Consider the following 23,714-nt stretch of genomic DNA (forward strand, 5'->3'; position numbering starts at 1 on the left):
ACAAGTCATGCGGGCAAGGGAAAAGAGATTTACATAAAGCATTGCCATCAGGTAGCTGCTGTAAAAACTGTAAAATAATGCATGGGTTCTGTTCATGCAGAGAGAGATGAAGGAAGTGGATGGAAAAGTAGTAGGGAAGAGGAAAAGGAATACACCCACCAGAGTTCTGACTCCATGAGAATGAGAGACCCACCAATTTTGTTCCCGCCCAGCAGTGACCACAGAAATACATATGAGAGCAGAGAACGCAAGAAGAAGGAAGGGGGGCATTTTCTTCCTTCCTTGTTCGAGCTCACTGGAGGAGAAGCCCAGTCTGTCTCCACCACATCAGACTTTATGGCTGTTGCTAGAGACATGGGCATAAATGTTCGATCACAAAGCACACTAGAGCTTACCTTGCATTGGTCACACAGGTCTCTGAAAGCTAGCCCTAGTCTATTTGCCATGCACCAAGAGCCCCCATAGGGTCTTCATCTACAAATCGAAGTTCTAACTCGGGGGAGGGGGAGGGGGGCGTTAGGAGGAATCACCCATTTGAAGTTCGGAGAAGAGCAGCTGGCTGCTGGTTCAAGTTCAGTAAATGCCAGCTGCTACCATCCGCCCCACTGGTGCTTCTACGGCCTCTACCTACCAGATGTTCTGTCAAGACCTAGGACACACAGGAGTAGGCTCCCACGTACTCATACTTTGCCTGTCTTTTTCCTGGAGACTTGGCCTCTGGTTTAACTCATCGTCACACAACCCTCCCCCCCCCCCCGCCCCGGGAAATAGGAGCTAGGAAGTTCCAAAGCCTGGCTGCATACACTGTTAAAACAGGGGCTACTCACACTCCACGTCGCCACGCTAGTGATTCAAGCTGTTCACCAATCACGTGGTGTCCGCGCCCTCAAACACTTGAGAGATGCACACAGGGTCCTCAGGTGCCAGTGGCATCCTACCTGTGCCTTAGACAAACATGAACTGAACTCACATTTTGTCCCTCTCGGTGTGCTAATGAAATGTGAGTGTGACAGGGTGAATGGGCTCAGCACTAGCAACAAGTTCATATCAGGACAGCCCCTCCCCATTGCCACCAGAAAATTCACGTGCTCACAGAGGTCTGGCTGGCTGTCCCCAAGGTCGTGTCTCAGAGACATCAGACTGTCAGACCTGTTGCGATTACCAAATGACCTTGAAAGAAATGAAAATCTGAAAATAAATTTTAAAAATTCTTACCTCCAACTTCTAGCTCATGGGACTGGTATTAAGGAGAACTTCCCCTCTACACAGAAGTCAGATGTAACCCTCGGTTACATTTTGTTTTCACTGTATTTAAGAATTGGGTTCATGGGCTGGAGAGATGGCTCAGAGGTTAAGAGCACTGTCTGCTCTTCTCAAGGTCCTGAGTTCAATTCCCATCAACCACATGGTGGCTCTCGCAACCATCTATAGTAAGATCTGGTGGCCTGTTCTGGCGTGCAGGCAAAACACTGTATACTTATTAAATAAATAAATATTTTTTAAAGAGTTGGATTCGTGGCCAATATATTTCAAATATGGCTTCTCTTAAAGCAACAAAACAAAGAAATCTCGGGCAGCTGTAAGCCAAATTCCTTAAGCATCAGTGCAGTGGGCTCCAGATACCCTAGTGCACAATCCTCATTGAGGTCAAAATCAGACAAGATGCTGGTTGTTATTTAACACCAAATTAGCATCTGGCCTCCTTCACTCATTACCTACAAGGCCAGGAAGACCTCTAGGTGCCCGACTCCTTCCTAACCCTTAGTCCTCCCCTCCAGTGACCCCCCCCCCAACAAAGGTCCGATCTTAATCTCCATCCTGTAGATTGTGAGCATCATAGAGCCAGGAATCTACGATTGTGGGCAGGATTCTCTGTAGGTGTCTTGCAGTATTTCTCTGAACAGAGCATCCGTAACATTGATCAGCTTCTCAAAAGGTCTACAACCCACAGAAGCATAAGAGCCCACAGATCTGAAGCCTGGCTTCTTGGAAGACAGCAAGTGATGAATAACAAAAACCAGGTGGAAAACGACACAGATGAGGGATGTGGCGGGTGCCATCATCACGGCCGAATGGCCGTCAGTGTTGTCTGCTATTTGACACACCACCCTAGAGGCAGTTCCTCCCAAGCCCGTGCGTTCACACACATGCACACCACACACGCGCGTGCGCGCGCGCGCACACACACACACACACACACACACACACCTTCCAACTCATCTAGCCACTTTACCTCCACTACCCACAACTTTCGACCTTGTGCCAGGAAACCAAAATGATGATGTTTACTCCCTCTTTGGCCCTACATAGGCTCTGAGGATTATCGCAACAGATTCAGCAGCGAGTGTTTCATGGACCTCGTGTGCCCTGAGAAGTGCCGCTGTGAGGGCACCGTTGTGGACTGCTCCAACCAGAAGATGGCCCGCATCCCGAGCCACCTCCCCGAATATACCACTGATCTGTAAGTCCCGCCCCTCCCTACCTCTCTTTATACCTGGTTCCTTCGAGTTAACCCAAGTGGGGTCTTCTGCCTGAGAAAGACACCATATGCACATGTGCAGGTTGCTTGCAAGTAAAGACCACTCACTGGGTCTATGAGTGTTTTCTGGATGCTCCCTATAAACCAGGCATGGCTCTAGGTTTACATTTCTACAGTGAACAAAGCAAATGACACCTGGTGGCCCTCAGGTGCTTATAGTATCTCCAGAACAAAATAGATATTAAATAAAAATTATTACTAGTCAAAAATTAAACTAAGATGATTAAATATGTCTGAGCGGGGCTGGAGAGATGGCTCAGCGGTTAAGAGCACTGGCTGCACTTCCAGAGGTCCTGAATTCCCAGCTACCACATGGTGGCTCACAACCATCTATAATGGGGTTTGGTGCCCTCTTCTGTCATACATGCAAATAGAACACTCATATAAATGAATAAATATTTAAATATGTCTGAGCTTCCCAATAGCTGCCCTAGAAAGGAACATTGGTTTATCCGAAAGAAGGGCAAGAGTGTGAGAGCAATCTGGCTGCAACTTCTGTCACCCTGTCGATCACCAGGATTGATTCTGGCGATCTGGCCTGCTAGGTGGGTGTCCCCACACTCCTTCATTGCTCTGTGTGTGTCACGCCCCCCCCCCCAGAAACAGCACACTTGGCTACAGAGGCTCACCTTCCCTGCTAAAACCTCTAAACAAGCTCTCAAGGTCTACAAAGGGACACTGTACAATGTAGCGCATGGTATAGGATAAGGGATGGCCTGTGGGGCTAAATGGGCCTGACACCTCGCCTCTGTCCCTTCTGACCTCCCTGAGACCTCATACTAAAGTGTTTTATGATTCCCTTGAACTTTGCTGACTGAGAAGTTCAGGAGGAATTTCCTTGAGTATCTCACCATTTACTTTGATTTTGGCTATTGGCTTGCTGTATATAGCCTTTATTATGTTGAGGAAAGTGCCTTGTATCCCCGATCTCTCTAAAACTTTAAACATGAATGGGTGTTGGATTTTATCAAATGCTTTCTCTGCATCTAAAGAGATGATCATGTGGTTTTTTATTTTCAGTTTGTTTATATGGTGGATTACATTGATGGATTTCCGTATATTAAACCATCCCTGCATGCCTGGTATAAAGCCTACTTGGTCATGATGAATGATATCTTTGATGTGTTCTTGTATTCGTTTTGCAAGTATTTTGTTTAGTATTTTTGCATTGATGTTCATAAGAGAAATTGGTCTGAAATTCTCTTTCTTTGTTGAGTCTTTGTGAGGTTTAGGTTGGAACATTCTCCACAGTTGAGTGGAGAGTGGGATATGACTTTCTCACGTACTCTGGTGCCTCACATTTGACCATGTCCCCTGGAGGGGGAGACCTGGTGCCACTCAGAGGAAGGACAGCAGGTTACCGAGAAGAGACTTGATACCCTATGAGCATATACAGGGGGAGGAAGTCCCCCTCAGGAACAGTCATAGGGGAGGGGAATAAGGGGAAAAGGGGAGGGAGGGAAGAATGGGAGGACACAAGGGATGGGATAACCATTGAGATATAACAAGAATGAATTAATAATAAAAAAATTAAAAAAAAAAAAAAAGAGAGAGAAGTTCAAGGGGAACTCAGCCAAGCCATGTGAGGTAGACGGGCAGGCGGGCGAGTGGCAAAGGGGGTACCTCGCCCCAGCTAAGCCCTGTTTCTTCTCACTTCCCGTGCAGGCGACTGAATGACAACGATATCTCTGTCCTGGAGGCCACTGGGATCTTCAAGAAGCTGCCCAATCTGCGGAAAATGTAAGTCACGTTGGGAAACACAGTAGCCACCTCAGCTTTCCTGGCCCCTCACCCTTCACTCCTGTCCCCTGAGCCTCTTCTTGTCCCCCTGTTCATTTGTTCCTGTCCAGCCCTGCCCTGGACTGGAAGCCAGGGTCACCAGTGCAGACCAAAATGAAGCTTGGCTGTCATCGAGTTGTCAGGTGTCATGTAGATCATATATCCCATGCCACCTTGACTCCCACCTGTGTCCCCTCTACTTGCCCTTCCCCCTGCCCGCCCACATTCACCATCTATCTCAGGATATTTCAGGAGGGACTTGGATATGGGACAGCCGTTGAGTAGGGATGTCTAGGACCCTGTGGTACTTGGCATTTGGGTGAGGCCTGCATGGGAGGAGCACATCAGAAAGGAGTCTCCAGCTGCTCCCAGTAGATTTGGACAGAGTCCCCTGGTCTAAGTAGAGTTGGGCTTAGGCAAAGGACCCATATGCTGTTACTGGCTACTGTACTGCGGGGCTATTTTTCCCAGTCTTCTTTCCCTTCCTTGGAGTTTGGGCCAAGTCATAAAGCCAGCAAGAAGGAGATTGCCCGCTGTGATAGACCTTGTTCTTGGCCAGGGCTATATTCTTGCCTGACAGATATCAATCTCTTTTTTTGTTGTTGTTGTTTTTTGTTTTGTTTTGTTTTTTGACACAGGGTTTCTCTGTGTAGCCTTGGCTGTCCTGGACTCACTTTGTAGACCAGGCTGGCCTCAGACTCACAGCGATCCACCTGCCTCTGCCTCCCGAGTGCTGGGATTAAAGGTGTGCGCCACCACCACCACCTGGCTAGATATCAATCTCTTTATCTTTTTTCACTCATATTGTGCTAGCTTCATGGTCCATGCTGGGCAAGTGAGGGGGCTCAGAGATGTTCAGTGACCTCTCTAAGGCCACTCATTGAATAAATAAATGTCAAAACTGGCTCTTAGACTTGGGTCCACTTCAGTCACTCCAGTGTGAGGTCAGGCTTGTTTCCCACTCTGAGTGCCTCTGCAGAGGTGCCTGCCCTTGCAGAGAGGGTGGGCTTTTCACCATCGGATTCCAAGGCCACATTTGTCCTTAATGGTCCCTCCTACCCCCACCCCAAATCCCATATCTCCAGCATCACAGCAGTGTCTGCTTCTTCAACAAAGTAAATGCAGTCGGTCGTTATGTACCAATTCTATATTTGCTAACTCATCTGTACCGAAATGCATGCAACTCTAAACTCGGAATTTTTCACGCTGTTTGTGTCACTTACGTACATAATCATAGTGAAAACCCTGCCCCACCTCGTGCCCCTCGACTTGGACAGGAGTTCCCAGCTGAGGCTGAACACAGTGAATTTCTGCCTTCTGGGCTCAGCTCTCACACTGTAAGCAAGTATCCCCATTTACGGTGTATCCAGTGGCATGTGTTTTACAGATTTGTGATTTTTTTTTTTATTTTAGGGCCAACTTTGGTCCAAGCAGAGTGCTGGCACGCTGTCTCGATACCCAAAGCCTGAGACGGCTGCACTGCGCCTGGCTGAGGGCACATGTGCGGTACAGAAGCTTCGCGTGCATTTGTTCAGGCATGAGCCCAGCACTGCTGGCCGGGAGGGCGAGGTTGATGAATCAATAGTATAGTAGATACAGTGTCTCTGAACAGAAGCACTTACAGTGCGAGCTCATTATTGATCGGTTGATGGAAATGCCATGTCCAGGGGCTCACAGGAGCCTCGTCTAGTTTCTGCAGGAGCAGTGATTCAGTGCGTGCTCAGGCAGGGTTCCTGGTGACGTAGATTATAACAACCATGAATCACGATGATTGCCCAGAGCTCCTTAGCTTCTGTTCATCATATGTCTACCCATCGGTGCCCTGCAGACAAGGGAGCAGATGCCTTCTAGGCCTTAGGCAGCCGCTCTCTTGGTGGCACCACTCGTGCATCCTGCTTGACTATGGCCATTGCCTTAGCCACAGGTTCCTATAAATAAATCTGTGCCTGGAGCGAGGGGTGAGCTCCCTGAGGCGATAGCTGAGACCGGGGCACAAGTTAGGCTAGTGAGGATTGTGGCTATCACTGTGACCTGTAACCTGAGCTTCTTTGAGACCACCAGTGCACGTAATAATGACACGGAGACCTTATATATTTATTATAAGCTTAAGGCAATAAGCTGAGCAGATTCTGATCTATTCTAAGCCGACAGTACTGGCCTGGCCTTCATCCCGGTCACGTGGCCCATTACCTGTCATCCTAGTCTCGCCCTGGCATCTCCTTCATCAGTGTCCCAATGACAAGTTCCCAATAATGGCAATGCCAAAGTCCCAACCAGATCTCTAGGTACAGAAATCAGTATTTGAATACACAGTGCACAAAAACATCCTCCAACAGTGGGCACAAGCTTTTGGGACCCAGCACAATTAGCAAACCACTTAGGTGTGTCCTTCTCATTTTTAGCCATAGAAAGGTGCACTTTGGATTCAACCAGCTAGAGTTTGTCCCTTCCACAGCTGTCTACATGGGTAAGCCCTGATGCTTCCTGAGTGCCTGGGCCATCCATGGGAAATGGGAAGTGGCAAAGTGTCTTACATTGAACCATTGGGTACCATTATTTTATCACATGCTTCATATTGGTCCCTTGCCCCTCTGGGAGGCTTAATCTCTGTGCTCTGTGAAAGGGTTGATATTGGCCTCATTTCCATCCGAGGCTCTGGCATGACACAGTATCTACCCTCACCAAATGGTCTGGGCATGTGGCCAGCATCTGCTAGCCGAGCAGTTCAGACAACCTCGCTGCTCAGTGGGCTGATGACGTCCTCAGGGTTTCCTCTTCACGGTGTGCTGTGTACTGAGAGACAGGTGTCCGTGGTGTTCAGCTTCCGTGAACACCCTCAGGCTTGGTTCCACTCAAATAACCCTGAGTGCCTTCAGCCTGGACCAGAGGATGGTCCACAAAGAACCCCTGCCTCCTGGTCCTGAAAGACCGTGGGAACTAGGATTTTACATGGCTGAGCAGCATCTGCCTGTCGTCAGTTTCCTTGGTGCCCAGAATGTGGACACCAAGTATTGGGGAGAAGCGCCTGCTGTCACAGCTAGGGTAGACTCACGAATGGCAGCACTGGGGCTGGTGGGAACAGGGATGCTGTGAGAAAACCCAGATCCTGGGTTGGGAGATGAGTCAGCCAGTGGGATGCTTGTTGCTTAGACATGAGGCTCTGAGTTGTCTCCTCGGCACCCGCGTGTATCCAAGGGCCGCAGTGCATGCCTATAATCCTGGGACGAGGCAGGAGGAGCCCTGGAGTCCACTGGCCAGTCAGTTACCCATATCAGGCCAGCTCCAGGTTCACTCAGAGACCATGTCCCAGAAAATAAGCTCAAGAAACAACTAAGGAAGATACCAGATGTTGACCTTTGGCCTCGGCACACCCACGTGTGCATTCAACTATCTGTTGGATATTGTTTGAGGGTTGGATGTGGTTATGGTGGTCAGACTTTCATGTGGCCCTTCCTCAATATAAAGTAGACAGCTATACTAAGTACAAAGTGCCCGCTTGTAAGGGGTTCCTGCTGAGAAAGCTGGGACCCTATTACTTTTATGTTCTTCATATCTCTTTTGAGGATCACTGCACAGTGGGAGGCCCTGGTGAAGAGACAAGATAAGAGTGAATTTTCCAGAGCATTCAAAGAACGATTACACTGCAAACCTTTTAAGTCCTGGGCTGTGTGTATTTCTCCACCTGTTGAGAGGAGTGACTGCAGCCCCCACCCCCACACAAACCGCACATACCACACACACCCTGTCAATGAGCACAGATGCTGAGAACCCAATGTTAGGGAGCTGGAGACCAAGCTTCCCTCCATCCACCTGATCCTCCTGCCTCCTCCTTCTAGAAACCTGAGCAACAATAGGATCAAGGAGGTGCGAGAAGGCGCCTTTGACGGAGCAGCTGGAGTGCAGGAGCTGATGCTGACGGGGAACCAGCTGGAGACCATGCATGGGCGCATGTTCCGAGGCCTCAGTGGACTCAAGACACTGTAAGTACCTGGGCTTGGGCTCAGGAGGCAGGGGAGTGAGAACTGGACTGTGCAAGCTGTGGACAGAGATCAGAGTCAGGCACCATCCTGGCCTGTTCATTCCTTCCTCTCTACAGCACCAGATTTTTCCACCTTTACTGCAAAGTAACAGACATGCTGAGGCCACCGGCATGCCCACACCTAGTCACACCCACTCAGAGCCTCTCTAGGGCACACACATACATATTCATACCAAAAACATACTGAGGGGTGCATACAAACACTTACAACCACTACTAATACACCCAGAGACACATGCTGTGACCCTAATCACATCTGCAGGCAAGCACCCACGTTCAAGCACGCACACATACAGTGAGCCCATGTGTGGGTCTTCTTCCACCTTGAAGTATATGTGCACACACAACCACACCATCTGCACAAGTGGGCATGGCTAGCTATGGTTTGTGATTATAGTCGGCCTTGATTACTTTCCTATTGCTGTGGAGAGACACCGCGACCAAGGCAACTTATAAACAAAAGCATTTCATTGGAGCTTGCTTGCAGTTTCAGAGAGTAAGCCCGTGACCATCATGGCTGGGAGTGTGGCTGCAGGCAGGCAGGCGTGGCTCAATTATAGCAGTAGCTGAGAGCTTACGTCTGATCCACAAGCATGAAGCAGAGAAAGCTAACTAGAATAACATGGGCTTTTGGAACCTCGAAGCCCACCCCAGCGACACACCTCCTCCAGATCCTTCCCAAACAGTTCCACCAGTTGGGGACCAAGTAGCCAAATATATGAGCCTGGGGGGGGCGGCGGCATTCTCACTACAGCAACCACACAGTGTGTGAAATACACATGCGTACACATTTGCATTTGTCCCAGTGAGGGTCCAGGCCCTGTCCATCGCCTGTCAAACCTGGACAGTGACTGGCCAAGCCCAGTGGTGGATGTTTACCTCTTGAGAGGAAAGAGCACCACCAATGACCCTCTCCCATCCTCTTCTAGGATGCTGAGGAGCAACCTGATCAGCTGTGTAAACAATGACACTTTTGCTGGCCTGAGCTCTGTCAGACTGCTGTCGCTCTATGACAATCGGATCACCACCATCACCCCTGGAGCCTTCACCACACTCGTCTCCCTGTCCACCATGTGAGTTCTCCCAGGCATGCTGCCCACTCCCTCTGAGCCCCTCTTTGCAAAATTTCCTCACACCCAATCTCCCTACAGACCGTGGCCAAGCTCACCTGCCCGTTTGTCTAAATAGACATTCGTCAGGCTCTCCCTGTGTGCTAGATACCATCTAAGTACTAAGGATTACAGAGCTGGCTCCTCCTCTCTGGGACTGCCAACATAGTGGTTTGTCCCCATGATGAGAAAGCCCAACACAAGCTTCGTAAAGAAGCAGTAGAGAAGAAACTGGGAAATGCATTTCCTAGAGTAGGAACAGCCGTGCAAAGGCCCTGGGGTCGATTGCAGGAGAGTAAATATGCGAAGCCTAGTAAGGACATTGCGCTGAGCACGCAAGGATGTTGTGTAAGACAAGACTGGAGAGGAAGCCAGGGTCAAAGTGCATGGCCACAGCAGCTGCTTTAGTTTCAAAGCACACCAAGAACACCATAGCTTTCTGGTAGACCTACAGTGTGATCAACAGTGGGTTTTAAGCGATGACCCTGACTGCATTGGTGCTTGTCACAGGCAGAGTTGGAGCCCAGCTTTCTGCCCAGGGAATTCCCTGCGTTAGGAAGGGAGTGGCATAGGATAGTGATTTGGCCGTAGGACCATATTTCCCCAGTTCAGACTCTAGCTTTTTTTCACTGGCTATGGCAGCTTGAGACCACTTCTGGATTTCTGCGTCGGTTCTTCCCTGGCCCAGTCCGCCTCCCACAACTGCTGTGAGGACCAGCCCTGCTGACAGTGTCAACTGCGCAGCTAGGCCTTAGGACAGTTCTCAGTGTTCGCTTTACAGTTGCCGCTGCTACCACCTGGTGCCTCAGTGTACCGTTTCCTTTACCCAAAAATCACAAAACAAAGCAGCAGCCACAGCTGCTCTTGCACCTGTTGGCACCTTCCTACTTGAACTAGAAGTGGAGTTGCAGAGCGGCCTGGGGGCAGCAGTCTGGTTTCTCCCGGCAGTGTGCCCCTCTGCCCTGCCACCCAGCCCTGCTGACCTCACACTTTCGCACTCTCCTGCATCTTGCCCGAGGCCTGTGCACTAGCAACTCCTGGGCTCCACAGCCTGGGAAGGCCCCTTTCATCCTCTCTCCTCTTCCTCCTGTGCCCACAAAGCCTGCCCCTCCCCCATTCCATACCTCTGCTTCAGAGGCATAATCAATGTGTAAATTGCTTAGCATGGTTCCAAGCCTAGGGCAAGCACTCAGAGCAAGGACTGCTGCCACTCTCATCCCCCACCCCATCTGTCCATCACACAACTGCGCAGGCAGGGGAAAAAAATACCTGTGGTGCACAGGGTGGCTTCTGGCTATGCAGAGGCCAGCAGAGATGCCAGCCTCAGTCAGTGGACAGCTGCTGACAGGCATAGAACTAACCTTGGTGCTGACGCAACCAAAAGAAAGCGAAGGACACAAGTCAGGGAGAAAAAAAAAACAGTCTCTGCCTCCCGGAGTCAGGAACAACTAGCACCCCAGCCCAACAAGCTGCGGGCATTTCTGGTGGGAATGGGGGGGGGGGCATAGGCACTGCTCTAAAGTACAGGAAATTCTCCAAGGTGGACTTACCAGATTTCCCCAAGTGGGGCTTGGTGAAGACAGGAGGCTAAGGCTGGAGGTCAAAATACCCCCATCAGCATGGGCTATGGGTGAGGGCCGCTACAGACATCCTCCTTCGTGTAGAGGAAGTGCTGTATCCCCTGGGAAGAGGTGCCAAGATTCCATTGCCTCCTAGGGAGAGGTAGTCTTTGGGTCAGGATGGGCGATGACTACTCACAGTCTCTCTCTCTCTCTCTCTCTCTCTCTCTGTCAGAAACCTCCTGTCTAACCCTTTCAACTGCAACTGCCACATGGCCTGGCTTGGCCGGTGGCTGAGGAAACGCCGCATCGTCAGCGGGAATCCCAGATGCCAGAAGCCTTTCTTCCTCAAGGAGATCCCTATCCAAGACGTGGCCATCCAGGATTTTACCTGCGACGGTAAGAGAGAGTGAGTCAGTCAGGAAGGCAAGGCAGGCCGCTAAGACCTCTGGCACAGGCTCAAAGAACCCTGCTCCAGAGGCCTCTGAGGGTGTGCCGCTAGCCCGCAGGGCTTGTTCTAGGACTAAAAAAAAAAAAACGGTGTCTCTCTCTGAAGCCACTGTACTTTCCCCAGTCTCACGTCTGTGCTGATTTCACTAAAGCAAGATGTTTCTTCATATAAGACACTGTCCTCTAGGAATGCCAGTGTAGCTAATACACTCACCCGCCATGTCTACCATAAGTTTGTGCCCCTTAGATGCTATGCCCCTGTGTACTGTACACAGCCTACACAACTGGGCATGGAGACTTCCTGTCTATGTTATGATGAAAGTCAGAGTATGTACTTAGGGGAAACAGATTTCAAGAAAATTCTTGCCATTGGACTAAGAGCTACGAACCCCCAGATCAAAGGCTTTGGGTCTCAGGACCCCAGAAGGCATATTTGATTGCATGAATTCAGGCTTGTGTAGTTCTTTACTCGGTGAATTTTTGGGTTACCTTGGGACAGATAAATTTGTTTGCAGATTAATTGAGATGCATTATAACGAGGCAGGTGACATGCTCGCCACCCTATAAGGGCGACTATATAGTGGTGGGTGGAGAGGGGAGGGAGGGTTGGAGACCAGGCTCTGCCTGTCTTTTGGATGCTCCTTTCAGGGCCATTGGTTTCTTTCTCCTAAGACATACAGGAGTCTGTTTCCCATCTATGGCCATGGGTCTGGGTTAGCAGCTTGTCTGGTCTTCATTTCACATGGACTGCATTAAATGCAGTGTTCCTTGCTAAGTTCCCAGGCCTGCGTCCTTCCCCGTTCGCAGTGGAAGAAGCCACTAGCCACCTTTAGGCCTGGCTTGGGCTCACTGCTGGGGCTACATAGAGCTGGTCTTTGTTGGGAACAGTCTCGCCCTGTCCCCCAGCTTTGCCCGGATGTTCTCCTGGTGTTGCTCGTTCATCTTCTACCATGCTCGCTCACCGTGTCTGGGTCCTCCACAGGCAATGAGGAGAGCAGCTGCCAGCTGAGTCCACGCTGCCCTGAGCAATGCACCTGTGTGGAGACAGTGGTGCGATGCAGCAACAGGGGTCTCCGTGCCCTCCCCAAAGGCATGCCGAAGGACGTGACTGAACTGTAAGTACCACCCCTGGCCCCTGCAGCCTCGGCAGCAGCAGCCTTCCCCCTGTACCCCCAGCATCTCAAGTGAGGGTGTGGGGACATACATGGCTTCACTGGATCCCAGCAGAGTTTTTCCCAGGCTGTGGTTGGGAGCTTTGATCGGTGTTGGGGGCGGGGGCAGTATTGAAGGGGGAAAACGGAGGCCAACTTCGAACTATCCTCACCTGCTAGCAGAGGTGACCTGACCCTACTCCCCCTGAAGATACTGCAGAGTGCAAGTGGACTGTCACATTTATTGCACCCTCCAAAACCCCCCCTGCACTGTCGTCTGCTTTCCTACATCCTTCGAAGCCTTTGTCTGACCCCAGCAATAACACAGGGTTTTATGAGAGCTTCTTTTACAATATAATCCCATTCCTCCTTCATGCCGTGAAGCCGGTGACATGTCAGCGCTACCTCGCACCCATTCTAGAACATTTTCCTAGCCCAGGTTCTTCGCAGTCACTTCCCAGATCTTCTTGTTCCTGGACCAGAAGCTCCAAGTTAACTGAAACAGATGCCACATTCTCTTTGGAGGGCTCACGGTGCGGGATGCAGCACTCTGCCTGGCTCAGCAGTAGATAGGCCTAGCTCAGTCAGGCATGGGTGCTCGTGCCATCTGGTCCAGAAGAAGCTCACAGGCTCACACCTCCTGCCCATGCTGTCAGGCTGCCCTCTTTTGTGCCATCATTCTTTTGCTCATCACACGGGGCTGGGGTGCCTCATATATATCAGGCTTGCTGCCAACACGGAGAGATGACACTTAGCAAAACAGGTGGGGCCCAGCCCTCTTGAGGCTCGTGGTCTCTCTGGGGAAAGTAGACATCTGTTCCGTCATCTCTGAAGCTCATAAGGCTCAATGAAAGGCGAGATGAGAAGGAGGGTGCAAAGGAGAGGTTTACCTGGGTGTGGCACTCAGAGAAAGCTTCTGCGGGGCATGACAGAGACTGTTCTCAGAAGAGCCAGGCACGAGCAGGTCCCCAGTAGGGCAGAAGGAGTGGGGCAGACAGAAGTAGCTATGTTGTTGGGGACCCTGTAATGAGAACTGGAAGAGCCAGGTGAGGGGATTGGCAGTAGATCAGCGTGTCCAAGCAGCAAGACTCACACTACCACTCACACCCACACTGTCACACTCGTGGGTCAGAGCTCCCTCCCAGACCCCAGGCTCACTGCCTCTGCTGGGGCTGCCTGGGTATGTATCCGCAGACATAAGTAACAGAATGTGACATGACCCAGATTTCTTCTGGGGCATCTCTGTCACCTCCCAGGCCAGTGTCTCCTGGCTGGGCTGCGAGCATGCCAGCCTCTTAGAATGCAAGCAATTCTCAAGTGTGACTGTCACTTCTGGCATTTCCTGATGCTCAGAGAGGTTGTCATGGGGACACCAAGCCCCAGGGAAGCAAAGGAGGTCTGACAGCCACTAAAAGTCCCTGTCAGCATGGATATGGGCCGAGGCTGAGCCCTCGAAAGTCTGTGTGAACAATTGCAATGCCATATGCTGAGCTGTGTTTAGGCATAGGAGCTGCGTAAAATGCCCATGGAATGTGCTCCTTCCTGGCCAAATGAGTGCCAAGGGACATGTCAAAATGCAGAAATGCCATGAAGACAGTGCACAAATGCTTCTCTCTAAAGTTTGAGACACAGAAGATGAAATAGCAAAAATAATTGGGGGCTCCCTGACTTTAGGGAACCTCTGATTATCTTCAGTGGGAAAGATGTCGTCTCCCAGCCAAGCATGGCTTCTGGTGCACTCCAAGGAACTCAGTTCTGGTGCTGAACTGTCTCCTGTACCAAACCGGGGAGGGGGAGGCAGGAAAACGAGTGTTCAAAAAAGCAGGAGCCAGCCGGCCTGGCACACTGCTGTGGGGCCCCAGTTGGGGACCTTTTTGTGCTTTTTCAGGACTCTAAGAATGCGTGTACTTGTCAGACAGACTGTGAATATTTGACACGCTAGAAACTTAACACAGACCATTTTGAAATATGTCTTATTCCGTCTAATAATAATTCTCTATCCACCACTTACTTATATAAGAAGTGTGTTGTTGAGACAAACCAGCAGTTGAAGTGAGGAGGGTGGCGCTGTCTAGTTTTTGTAAATCTTTAATGCCTGGCTTCATGGCGACTCTGGTTTCTGTTCTGTATCCCCTGTGTTGCGATAGTTATTGGGGTGAGGTTGAAGGAGAAAGGCCAGCTTCACACAGTCATGTGATTGGACCAGGATGGAAAGCGTTTTAAAGGGTCCCTTCCAATACCGGTGGCTTTTCATCATGGATCATACACCACAGACAGTGAAGCTGCTGAAAGTGTAGCTGTCGTGTGCGCCCCACAGTTGTGTCTGTGAACTTGCCACTTCTGTGACCCCCCCCCCCTCCATTTACATTGATCTGTCTACTTGGGGAATAGCACGTCACACACTGGTTGCTTAAATCAGTGCACTGAATTACGCAGGTCTCTGAGGTGGTGACACATTCAGTTCACCAGGAAGCAAAACTACACGTCCCTGACGTGACCAGTGGGCAACTTCCCATCAGGAAAGTCCTCAGTAAGAGGGAGCTGTCGAGCTCAATCCAGGTTTTCAAAAATGTCATTAATCATGTGACAGCTCTGGTTCTATGACTGGCAGCAAATGCCATCTGTCCTTTTCCCTATATCCCACTCCTTTTGTTACCCCTCTGGTAAATACCCCTGTCTGAGAAACCCCTACCAGTCATTGTTTTCAGGGGGAATAGTGTTTCGGGGGAATTCCACAGCAGCTAGCTCAGGGAGCGAGGCCGCAGGATTTCACTGAGCGTTTCACGGGCTGCAGAAATGCTGTGTGTGCACTGTTTGTTTTGTCTCACAACTGATAAACAAGGGCTCAGCAGTCCAGTATTGATGCTGTCGGTAGTTTTTGCTGCCTTGTCAAGGGCAGTCTTAAGTGTGGTTGGCTTTGTGGCTGCACTTTGCTTTGTTATTTTTATGCGCAAATGGAACATAAGTGACAGCAGAGTAACTCGTGCCCAGCGCTCTTGCCTTGCGCTAATGTCCCACGCCATTGTCCTCTGTTGGTTCCATGTGAAAATGTAAGCTGAGTACAAAAGGGAGGATGTTGGCCTCCTTCTTTCAGATTCTAGTCTATTTTTAGTCATATGTATATGTGGGTTGGGGTGGGTGGTGTGTGCATGCAGGTACCCTCAGAGATCACAACAAGAAGAGGGTGGCAGATCCCGGGGAGCTGAGATGACAGGCAGTTCCGAGACACTCGGTATGAGTACTGGGACCCAACCTTGGGTCCTCTGCGAGAGTAGTGTGCTCTCGTAACCACTGAGCCATCTGTCCTGCACTAAAAAGTAATGCCTTTAGATCATTACAAAAAAAAAAATGGTTTGAACCTCAGCCTTCTCAGGGACCCTTATGTGCCCATGGGTGACACTTGGAAAACCACAGGAGTCAGTAGAGCAGCCAGTAAAAGGGCACATGGAGGCGCCTGCCACAAGCAGCACTGAGTTCCTGATTGGAAGGGCCACCAGGCTGCTCTTAAGATCATGACAGCCTCCAAAGTCACTGACGAGCCCTGTCAAATCCGTGGCTCCCCACTGGCAGCAAGGACAGTTATTGCTCTGCAGACATCCTCTTATCATTGAGCCTGCCTCACCGTCCTAGAATGGCTGAAGGCCGAAAATGCATTTGCTTCCATTTGCTGGACTGTTCACAGGCATGGGCGTCTTCCTGTTTCTACAAACAAACTAGGCAAGCCGACATCTCCTTTAAGGCCTAGAGAGGGGTTGAGAATCTGACGCTGGGCAAGTGTCACCACAGTCCGCCCCTTGTTCGTAACATACCCAGGCCATTTTGGTTCTGACTTTGGTTCTAAAAACCATGATCGTGATCGTGAATTTATCTTTGAACTGATATCCTGAAAAGCAAAGGGCTGGGTAACTGTCTCCTCCCCAGACACAGCCACCAGAAGAAGGGAGTGGTAGTCAGGCGTGAGGTCCACCACATCCTGAGAAGCAGAATGGCAGTGTGCTCACGTATGTGCTGTGGAGACACCTGAAGCCTGGCAGATGACAGAAAGGGGAGGGGCCTTGGCTGAGAGGCAGGAGGGGAGACACAGGGCTGGAGCAAGTCTTTGAGAAGGACTGTGGCCAGAGGTGATGTCAAGGATACACTGGGGACAAGAGAGAGCCAGGTACTGCTCTCTCCAACAGGTTTGGGACAGGAGTTGGGGGTTCCAGAAAACAGCTCAGTGGCAATTTCTCCCGGTAACTGTTGGTTATTCAGGGTGTGGACCCCCACTCAGGAAAGAGTAGAAGAGTTTAGCCAGTGACAAACATAAAGGCACAGCATGGTCTGAGATTATCACATGTATCACTATGTAAAGGTATCCATATATATACACATATACTTTCTGTATAGATATATACAGATATATATATAAATGTGTGTATTTGAATATATTATCCAAAATTGTTAAACACTAGTATTCTGGGACACTGCTCTAAAAATCTATCAGTAGGGACCCTCATAATACTCCATGGTAATGATTTAGGATAAGCTACATTTTATAGCTATGTAAATACAAGTTCAGAGAGGTTACCTAAAGTTACCCAGCCAGAAGGACAACGGCAGAGTCACCACCACTTCATCCAGTCCTCTTGTGGAAATCCTGGTCTAGAGGAGGGTCTCCTGGAAGGTGGCTGCCCTCTCCGCTGCCACTCAACTGGGCCTGGAATTCTGACTGCTCTGCAAAGCTTGAAATGGAAGCAGAAAGCAGGGAGTGTTCATACAAAGAGATCTGTGTAGATTTTCATGCAAGGCAGGTGAGTGAGGGCTGAAAGAGAGCATTTAAATTCAGGTCAATGCAAAGATTGACCTGCCGGAAAAAGCTGCAGCAGTTCCAAGGCTGGGGGCAGAGGGCAGGCTTTGGAATGGTCCCTCTGGGCGCCCGCTGCAGCTATAGGCAACTTTGGGTTGAGAGCATTCATCAAGGGCTTCTCACAAAGGCAGCGTCCCTCACCACTGCATCTGCATTTCTGAAGCGACGCTTTTTGATGCTGTGTTTTCCAAGTCGTGATGCCTCGGCTCTGGGGCACCCTGTGCTGGAAAGCAGCTCCCACTCGCTCTTTAGAGCCAAAAGCAGCTCCCTTGGAGAGTTCCTGGATTCTCATTGCCCAGGTGATGTTTCCTGAGCCTAGCTGTTGCCAGGCGGTGTGTGGGTAGGCCACAGCGAGTGTGCCGGCAGACTTACGCTGAAGATGCCGCCGGGGACTGAGACATGATCTAACGTGCAGAGTCTTGGAGACCTGTAATGTCACCTGTGGGTGGGGGAGCCGACATGCGGGAGGCAGGCTGGAGCTAAGGGCTTGAAGGGCTGTGAGGTCACGGGAGGAAACTAGACAAGGAGACAGGTGGTACCAATCCAGGCAGACACTTGGTCACCTTCTCTTTCGTCATTTAGGGAAGGACAAGGCCAGCAGTCTTCCGAGGGTCAGATATGAGATGAGCCAGAAAAGGGCTGTAAGGAAGGCCCTTGCAATTTCCTGTCTGGACTTGGCTAGGCTGCAGTGCTAATTATCACGGTCAAGTACTTGGTCTAGATGTTTCTGTGAACCTAAGTGGGTACAAAGCTGAATTTTAGCCCCTGAATAAAGCTTCCTGAATTAGGCAGAAACGGGATATGACTAACATGTATGTCTGCCAATACCTAGTACAGCCTGGCACTTACCAGGCTCACAAGAAAGGACCCAGTGAGGATACTACCCAGTGTGCCCTGGCAGCTTGAGGCTTTCTGTGGCCTGCCCAGAGTTCTGTTCCATGAGACTCCCTCAGGGCTGGCCACATAGAGAGAATTGCTAGGTCTTAGTTAAAGATCATATACATTCTAGCTTGACTGCCACTGCCAAGGTTGCCCGTGTCCCATCTTAACCCATTTCCGCCTAATTGTGTCACTTTGTGGTTGGTCTTGGATACCCAGACATTTGTTTACAACTCCCAAATTAGGTCTTAGTGAGTGTATGAGAAATACAGATTCTCCAGTCCTACTCCAGACAGTCCAGATCAGAACCAGCTTTGTTCAAGTGATCCCTGGGCATTTACGTGTCTGTTAAAATTTGAGACGTACTGAGACAGCAGTAGAGAGACTTCATGGGACTGAGGGCTAGCACCAGACAGACAAACGGCCATGGCAGGATGCTATAAATGCTGTGTGGAAGGGAACTCACCCCAAGAGCCCATCTTGAAAGTCACCTTAGCAAACCTTCACTTCAGGAAGCCGAAAGGAACAGACTTGTAGCAGGGAGGAGGGGGGCCCAGTTGGTAAGCTGGCCTGTGGCCCCCTCCTGAGGGCAGGCATAACAGTGGCTGTCTTTGTAATGGAGGACCACATGCTTACATTGAGGACGTTTCTCTTTTGTGAAACTTGAGCCTGCAGAAGTTGCCTCATCCCAGCTGAGCGGGTATCTCACACACAGCACTGGAATCTTTCACTCAGTGACCTATATGGCTTCTGGGGAGCTTTACGCACCAGCACATTGTACCCCCAATCAAGATTTTGCATTTAATATAAGGTTTGATTGGCGTACAGGTATCAAGTTTCCTTATGGCTTTTTGACACATCATTAGTTTGGACTGACACCCCCCTCCCCTCCCCCTCTACCCCTTAGCCCCACCCCACCCCATCCCACACAGAACTCTATCTTTTCCTTCCCCCATCTCCCTGCCTCCAATCCCCGTTTAAACCTTTCCCATCTCCTCCTTCCACTGTTGTACCACGTGTGTTGTATCACTTTCCCTTACCTTAGAGACTCTCCCTCTCCCCTCTCACGGACCCTTTTCTAGCTTCCTGAGCTCTGCACACATTCCTCCACACACACAGGCACATATATAAAAATCAGAAGCCGGGCTCTGCATGCAGGAGAGAGTGTTCAGCATTTGTCTTCCCGAGCCCAGGCTTCCACACTCGGTCTAATGTTTCCAGTCCCATCCGCTTTCCTGCACATTTCGTAATTTCATTTTACGGCTGAGTAAAATTCCACGTGTACATGGACCACATTTTCATTATCTGCTCATCGGTTGATGGACATCTAGGCCGAATCCATCCCCTAGCTGTTGTGACTAGAGCAGCAATGACTGTGGATGAGTCCCTATGGTAGGATGGCCAGTCTTCTGGGCACACACCGAGGAGTGCTATAGCTGGGTCACATGGGAGTTCTAATTTTAATTTAGTAAAGAAACCCCCAGACAAATGTCCATGGTGGCTGCATCGTTTAAACTCCCACTAACAGTGAGCAATAGTTCACCTTTCCACATATCCTGGACAGCATTTGTTGTCATTTGTTTTCTCCACAATAGCCATTCTGACTGGGGTGAGATGGAATTTCAGAGTAATTTTAATTTACAATTCCCTGCCGGCTAGAGATGTTAGGCACATTTTAAAATATTTATCAGCTGTTCATATTTCTTCTTCTGAGAATTCTCTGTTAAGTTCCTTGGCCTACTTTTTCACTGAGTTTTGTTTTGTCTTGTTTAGGTTTTTGTTGTGGTTGTTGTTTAGTTGTTTGTATATTTCAGATAGTAATCAGCTGTCAGATAAATCTATGACAAAGATTTTTCTCCCATGCTATAGGCTGTATCCTCTATTAACTGGTATGTTGGGTGTTTTGTTCTGTTCCAATTTGCTAGGAAGGTTATTTTTTCTTTTGTGTGAGTTGGTTGGTTGGTTGGTTGGTTGGTTTGGCTTTGGTTTTCAACTTCGTAGTGAAAATGAGCTAGCTGTAGCTCCATGGCTTATATCTCAACTCTCCCTTCTCTGCCATTGATCTAGGTCTATTTTTATGCCTTGCTGTTTTCGTCGCTGTACTCTGTAGTACAACTTGAAATCCAGTACAGTAACAACTGCTGGGCCGTTCGTTTTGCTCAGGGCATTGCTATTGCTATCTGGGGTTCTTTATGCTTCCATTTGAGTTTTAATATTTTTTTCTGTAAAGAATGATGTTGGTATTTTAATGGGCACTGCACTGAATCTATAGATCACTCTTGGTAGGCCAGCCATTTTAACAAGATTAAGACTTCTGGCCCATGCGCTTGGGGGAGGGGCCTTCTATCTTCTAGTACCTCCATCGGTTTCCTTCTTCTGTGCTTTAACATTTTGTTGCGCATACCTTCCACTTCCCTTGTTAGATTTGTTCTATGTTTTTGAAGCTGTTGTGAATAGGATTGTTTCCCTGGCTTCTTTTAGGTCTTATTTATTTACAGCATTAGTATATAGGAAGGCTGCCGATTTGTGTGTGTTTAATTCTGTTACTGGAAGTGTTTATTGGCTCTTGGAATTTTCTGGCGAAGCCTTTAGGGTCTCTTGTATACTGAATCACAGAGTGTGCGAATAAAGAATCTTGACTCTTTCCTCTTTTCTTTTTGTGTCCCTTTTATTTCCTTCTCTTCTCTTATTGCTCTGGCTAGGACTTCAAGCACTGTTTTGAACGGGAAACAGTAGACACCTCTATCTTGTTCCTGATTTTTGTGGAACTGATCTTTCCTTCATGGTAGATGGCCTCTGTTACATTTCTTCCATTCCCAGACCACCAGAGGCCTTGCCATGAAAAGGTGCTGGGTTTTGACAAAGGCCTTTCTCTGCACCTACTGAGTTGAGCTCACAATTTCTGTCCTGGAGTACCTTGTGGGATGGGTCACATTTATTGATCTGCATAAGTCGAATGATCCCTGCTTCCCTGGAGTGAAGCCAACTTCTTTATGGTGCATGGTCATTTTGGCATGTCCTTGAGGCAGGTCACAAATATTTCATTTGTTCTAAGGTTCATCAGAGAGCTTGGTCTACAGTTTTCTTTTTTGGTGTGTCTTTCTTTGGTTTGGGTATCAGGATACTGCTGGTTTGGTGTGTGAGTGTGCATGTGCACGCATGTGGGTGTCAGAGGACAATTTGTAGGAGTTGGTTCTTTCCTTCCACCCAGTGTGTATTCTGGGGATCCTGCTCAGGTGATCAGGCTAGGGAGAAAACACTACCCACTAATCCATCGTGCCTGCCAGATTTGGCTTATTCTTGCTTTTCTAAGCCCTGAGGGATATCATTTAGTTTTTTTATTTGAGGTTGTTTTAATTTTTACTGTAGGTATTTATAACTGTGACCCTTGCTTTTAGGATTGCTTTCAGTCCTATAGGTTTCTGTATAGTCGATCTGTATTTATTCAGTTCTAAGGGTTTTCGTTTTCTTCATGATTTCTTCAATGACCATTCATTATTCTATAGTATGTGATTTAATATCCACGAGTTTGTAGATTTTCTATATTTTTCTTGACATCTAACTTTATTCCACTGTAGTAAGACAAAATACAAAAAGTTATGTCAATTGTTCTGTGTTTGCTGAGACTTGCTTTACGTCCTAGTATGGTCAATTTTAAAATTCCACAGACTACTAAGAAGAGTATGTATTCTCAGTGTTTGGATGGAACATTTAGTAGATGTTAGTTAAATCCATTTGATCTGTGATGTCATTTGATACTGTTGTTTCTTTGTTTAATTTTTGTCTGGATGAACTGTCTATTAGTGAGGGAGGGTCACTGAAGTCATCCACTGTTACTGTGTTAGGATTAATCTATGACTTTCTGTCTAGAAGAAAGATTATCTACACTAAAAAAAATCAACCAGTGATCTAACCCTTGATGAATAAATCCTAACATAAAATCATAAGTAACGTGAAAAACCAAGATAGCCTGTCTCCTCCAAAGACTACCAATCCCAGAGAAGTGACCCCAGTAAGAGTGACTTTGAGAAAACATCAGACAAAGAATTCAATTATTAAAATATTCAAAGAAATGAAAGACAACACGAGTACACTCCTGAATGAACCCAAGCGAACACAAAGTGCAGTGCTAATGGTTAGTATCGAGATGACAAAGAGAAAGTAAAGGAGAGACCTGAAGGGATGAAAAAGGAGGAGGGAGATAACATTGTTGGATAAAGGTCAATGAAAGAGAGAAAAGTGAAGATATCTATCTGATATTGTAGAACGGTCCCATTTCTCTGAGAGCTGAGCACAGACAGAGGCCCTGTAGATCAGGTCAGACTGTATTCTTGGAGACAGGAGAAAGGAGAGAGGTGGGTTGAGAGCAGAATAAAGCCAAGGCAGCCTGCTAAAATGGCATTGGGTATGACATAAAGAGAGACTCGATGGAGGCAGATAGAAAACTGCGTGGAATTAGCAGCTGTGAAACTGACTGAGCCAATTATTACTGCACTACATCTGAACTCTCCTGTGGACCTCCCAGCTCCTAGAGCCCTGTCCCACCTCCTGGACTTGCCCTGCTATGGATGCTCCCATTCTCCTAGCTCAGACTTCCTTGCATGATCAGATGACAGATGCCGTCCCGGACAGTGCTTCATGATGGAGTCCCAGGAGCTGGTCCCACCTCTGTCATTCCCCTCAGGGCACCAGTTGTGAATGCTGGCTCAAGCCCTGTGCAGGGCTTGTCAGTGTCCTGTGTGCTGCTTGGAGTCATTGTGGAAGTTCTCATGTACACTGTGTCCCCCATCAGGTTTTCTGCTACCTGAATTCTCTACAGATCCGACTCTGAGCTTCTTTTCCTAAGTCACAATGTCCTCTTTGTCAGGTCTCAGAATATAGTCTTGTACTGCTTGGTTGCTGTTTCTCAACTGTGGTTCGTTGAGGGTCTTTGGGCTGTCAAGCTACCACAGAGGCAAACATCTCTTTAAAATGGTGTCTCCCTTCTCCCCTGTGGGCTGCCAGTACCAAGCACCCAGCACCAAGGGAAGAAGGTTCCCACAGTGTCCCCTGCTAATGCTTCTGCCCTGAGTATGACCTTGCTCCCCAACTATTTAGCATCCATTTTCTGACTGCTGTTTTTCAGTTTTTCCCAGCTAATTCCTCAAGGTGGGAGTGGGGGGGGGGTCTAATAGACTGTCCCTAGGTGTCACCTGACATCTGTGTCGCCCTCAGTTTGAATTTGAGTTCATAAGACAAATCATGGCTCAGTTTCCTGACCATCCTCCAGGAGCTGAGTAAGAGCTGTGTGGACTTGTCAGAGAGACCTGGGTTCAAATTCTAGGTCAACCACATGTTTTCTGTGTAACCTTGAGCAAGTGGCC

At 48.8% G+C, this 23,714-nt stretch overlaps 1 protein-coding gene across 1 annotated transcript in view; it reads left to right on the plus strand.

Moving 5' to 3' along the window:
* Slit3 (slit guidance ligand 3) overlaps positions 1 to 23,714 on the plus strand; it is a 588,765-nt gene that overhangs the window by 506,337 nt on the left and 58,714 nt on the right. Inside the window, exons 15-20 of the mRNA XM_051168450.1 lie at positions 2,311 to 2,461; positions 4,205 to 4,279; positions 8,155 to 8,298; positions 9,287 to 9,430; positions 11,261 to 11,424; positions 12,458 to 12,590. Of these exons, the coding sequence (XP_051024407.1) occupies positions 2,311 to 2,461; positions 4,205 to 4,279; positions 8,155 to 8,298; positions 9,287 to 9,430; positions 11,261 to 11,424; positions 12,458 to 12,590 (811 nt within the window). The remainder of the gene's footprint in view (positions 1 to 2,310; positions 2,462 to 4,204; positions 4,280 to 8,154; positions 8,299 to 9,286; positions 9,431 to 11,260; positions 11,425 to 12,457; positions 12,591 to 23,714) is intronic.

Source organism: Acomys russatus, chromosome 25 (assembly GCF_903995435.1).
Source record: "Acomys russatus chromosome 25, mAcoRus1.1, whole genome shotgun sequence".
Classification (NCBI taxonomy): domain Eukaryota; kingdom Metazoa; phylum Chordata; class Mammalia; order Rodentia; family Muridae; genus Acomys; species Acomys russatus.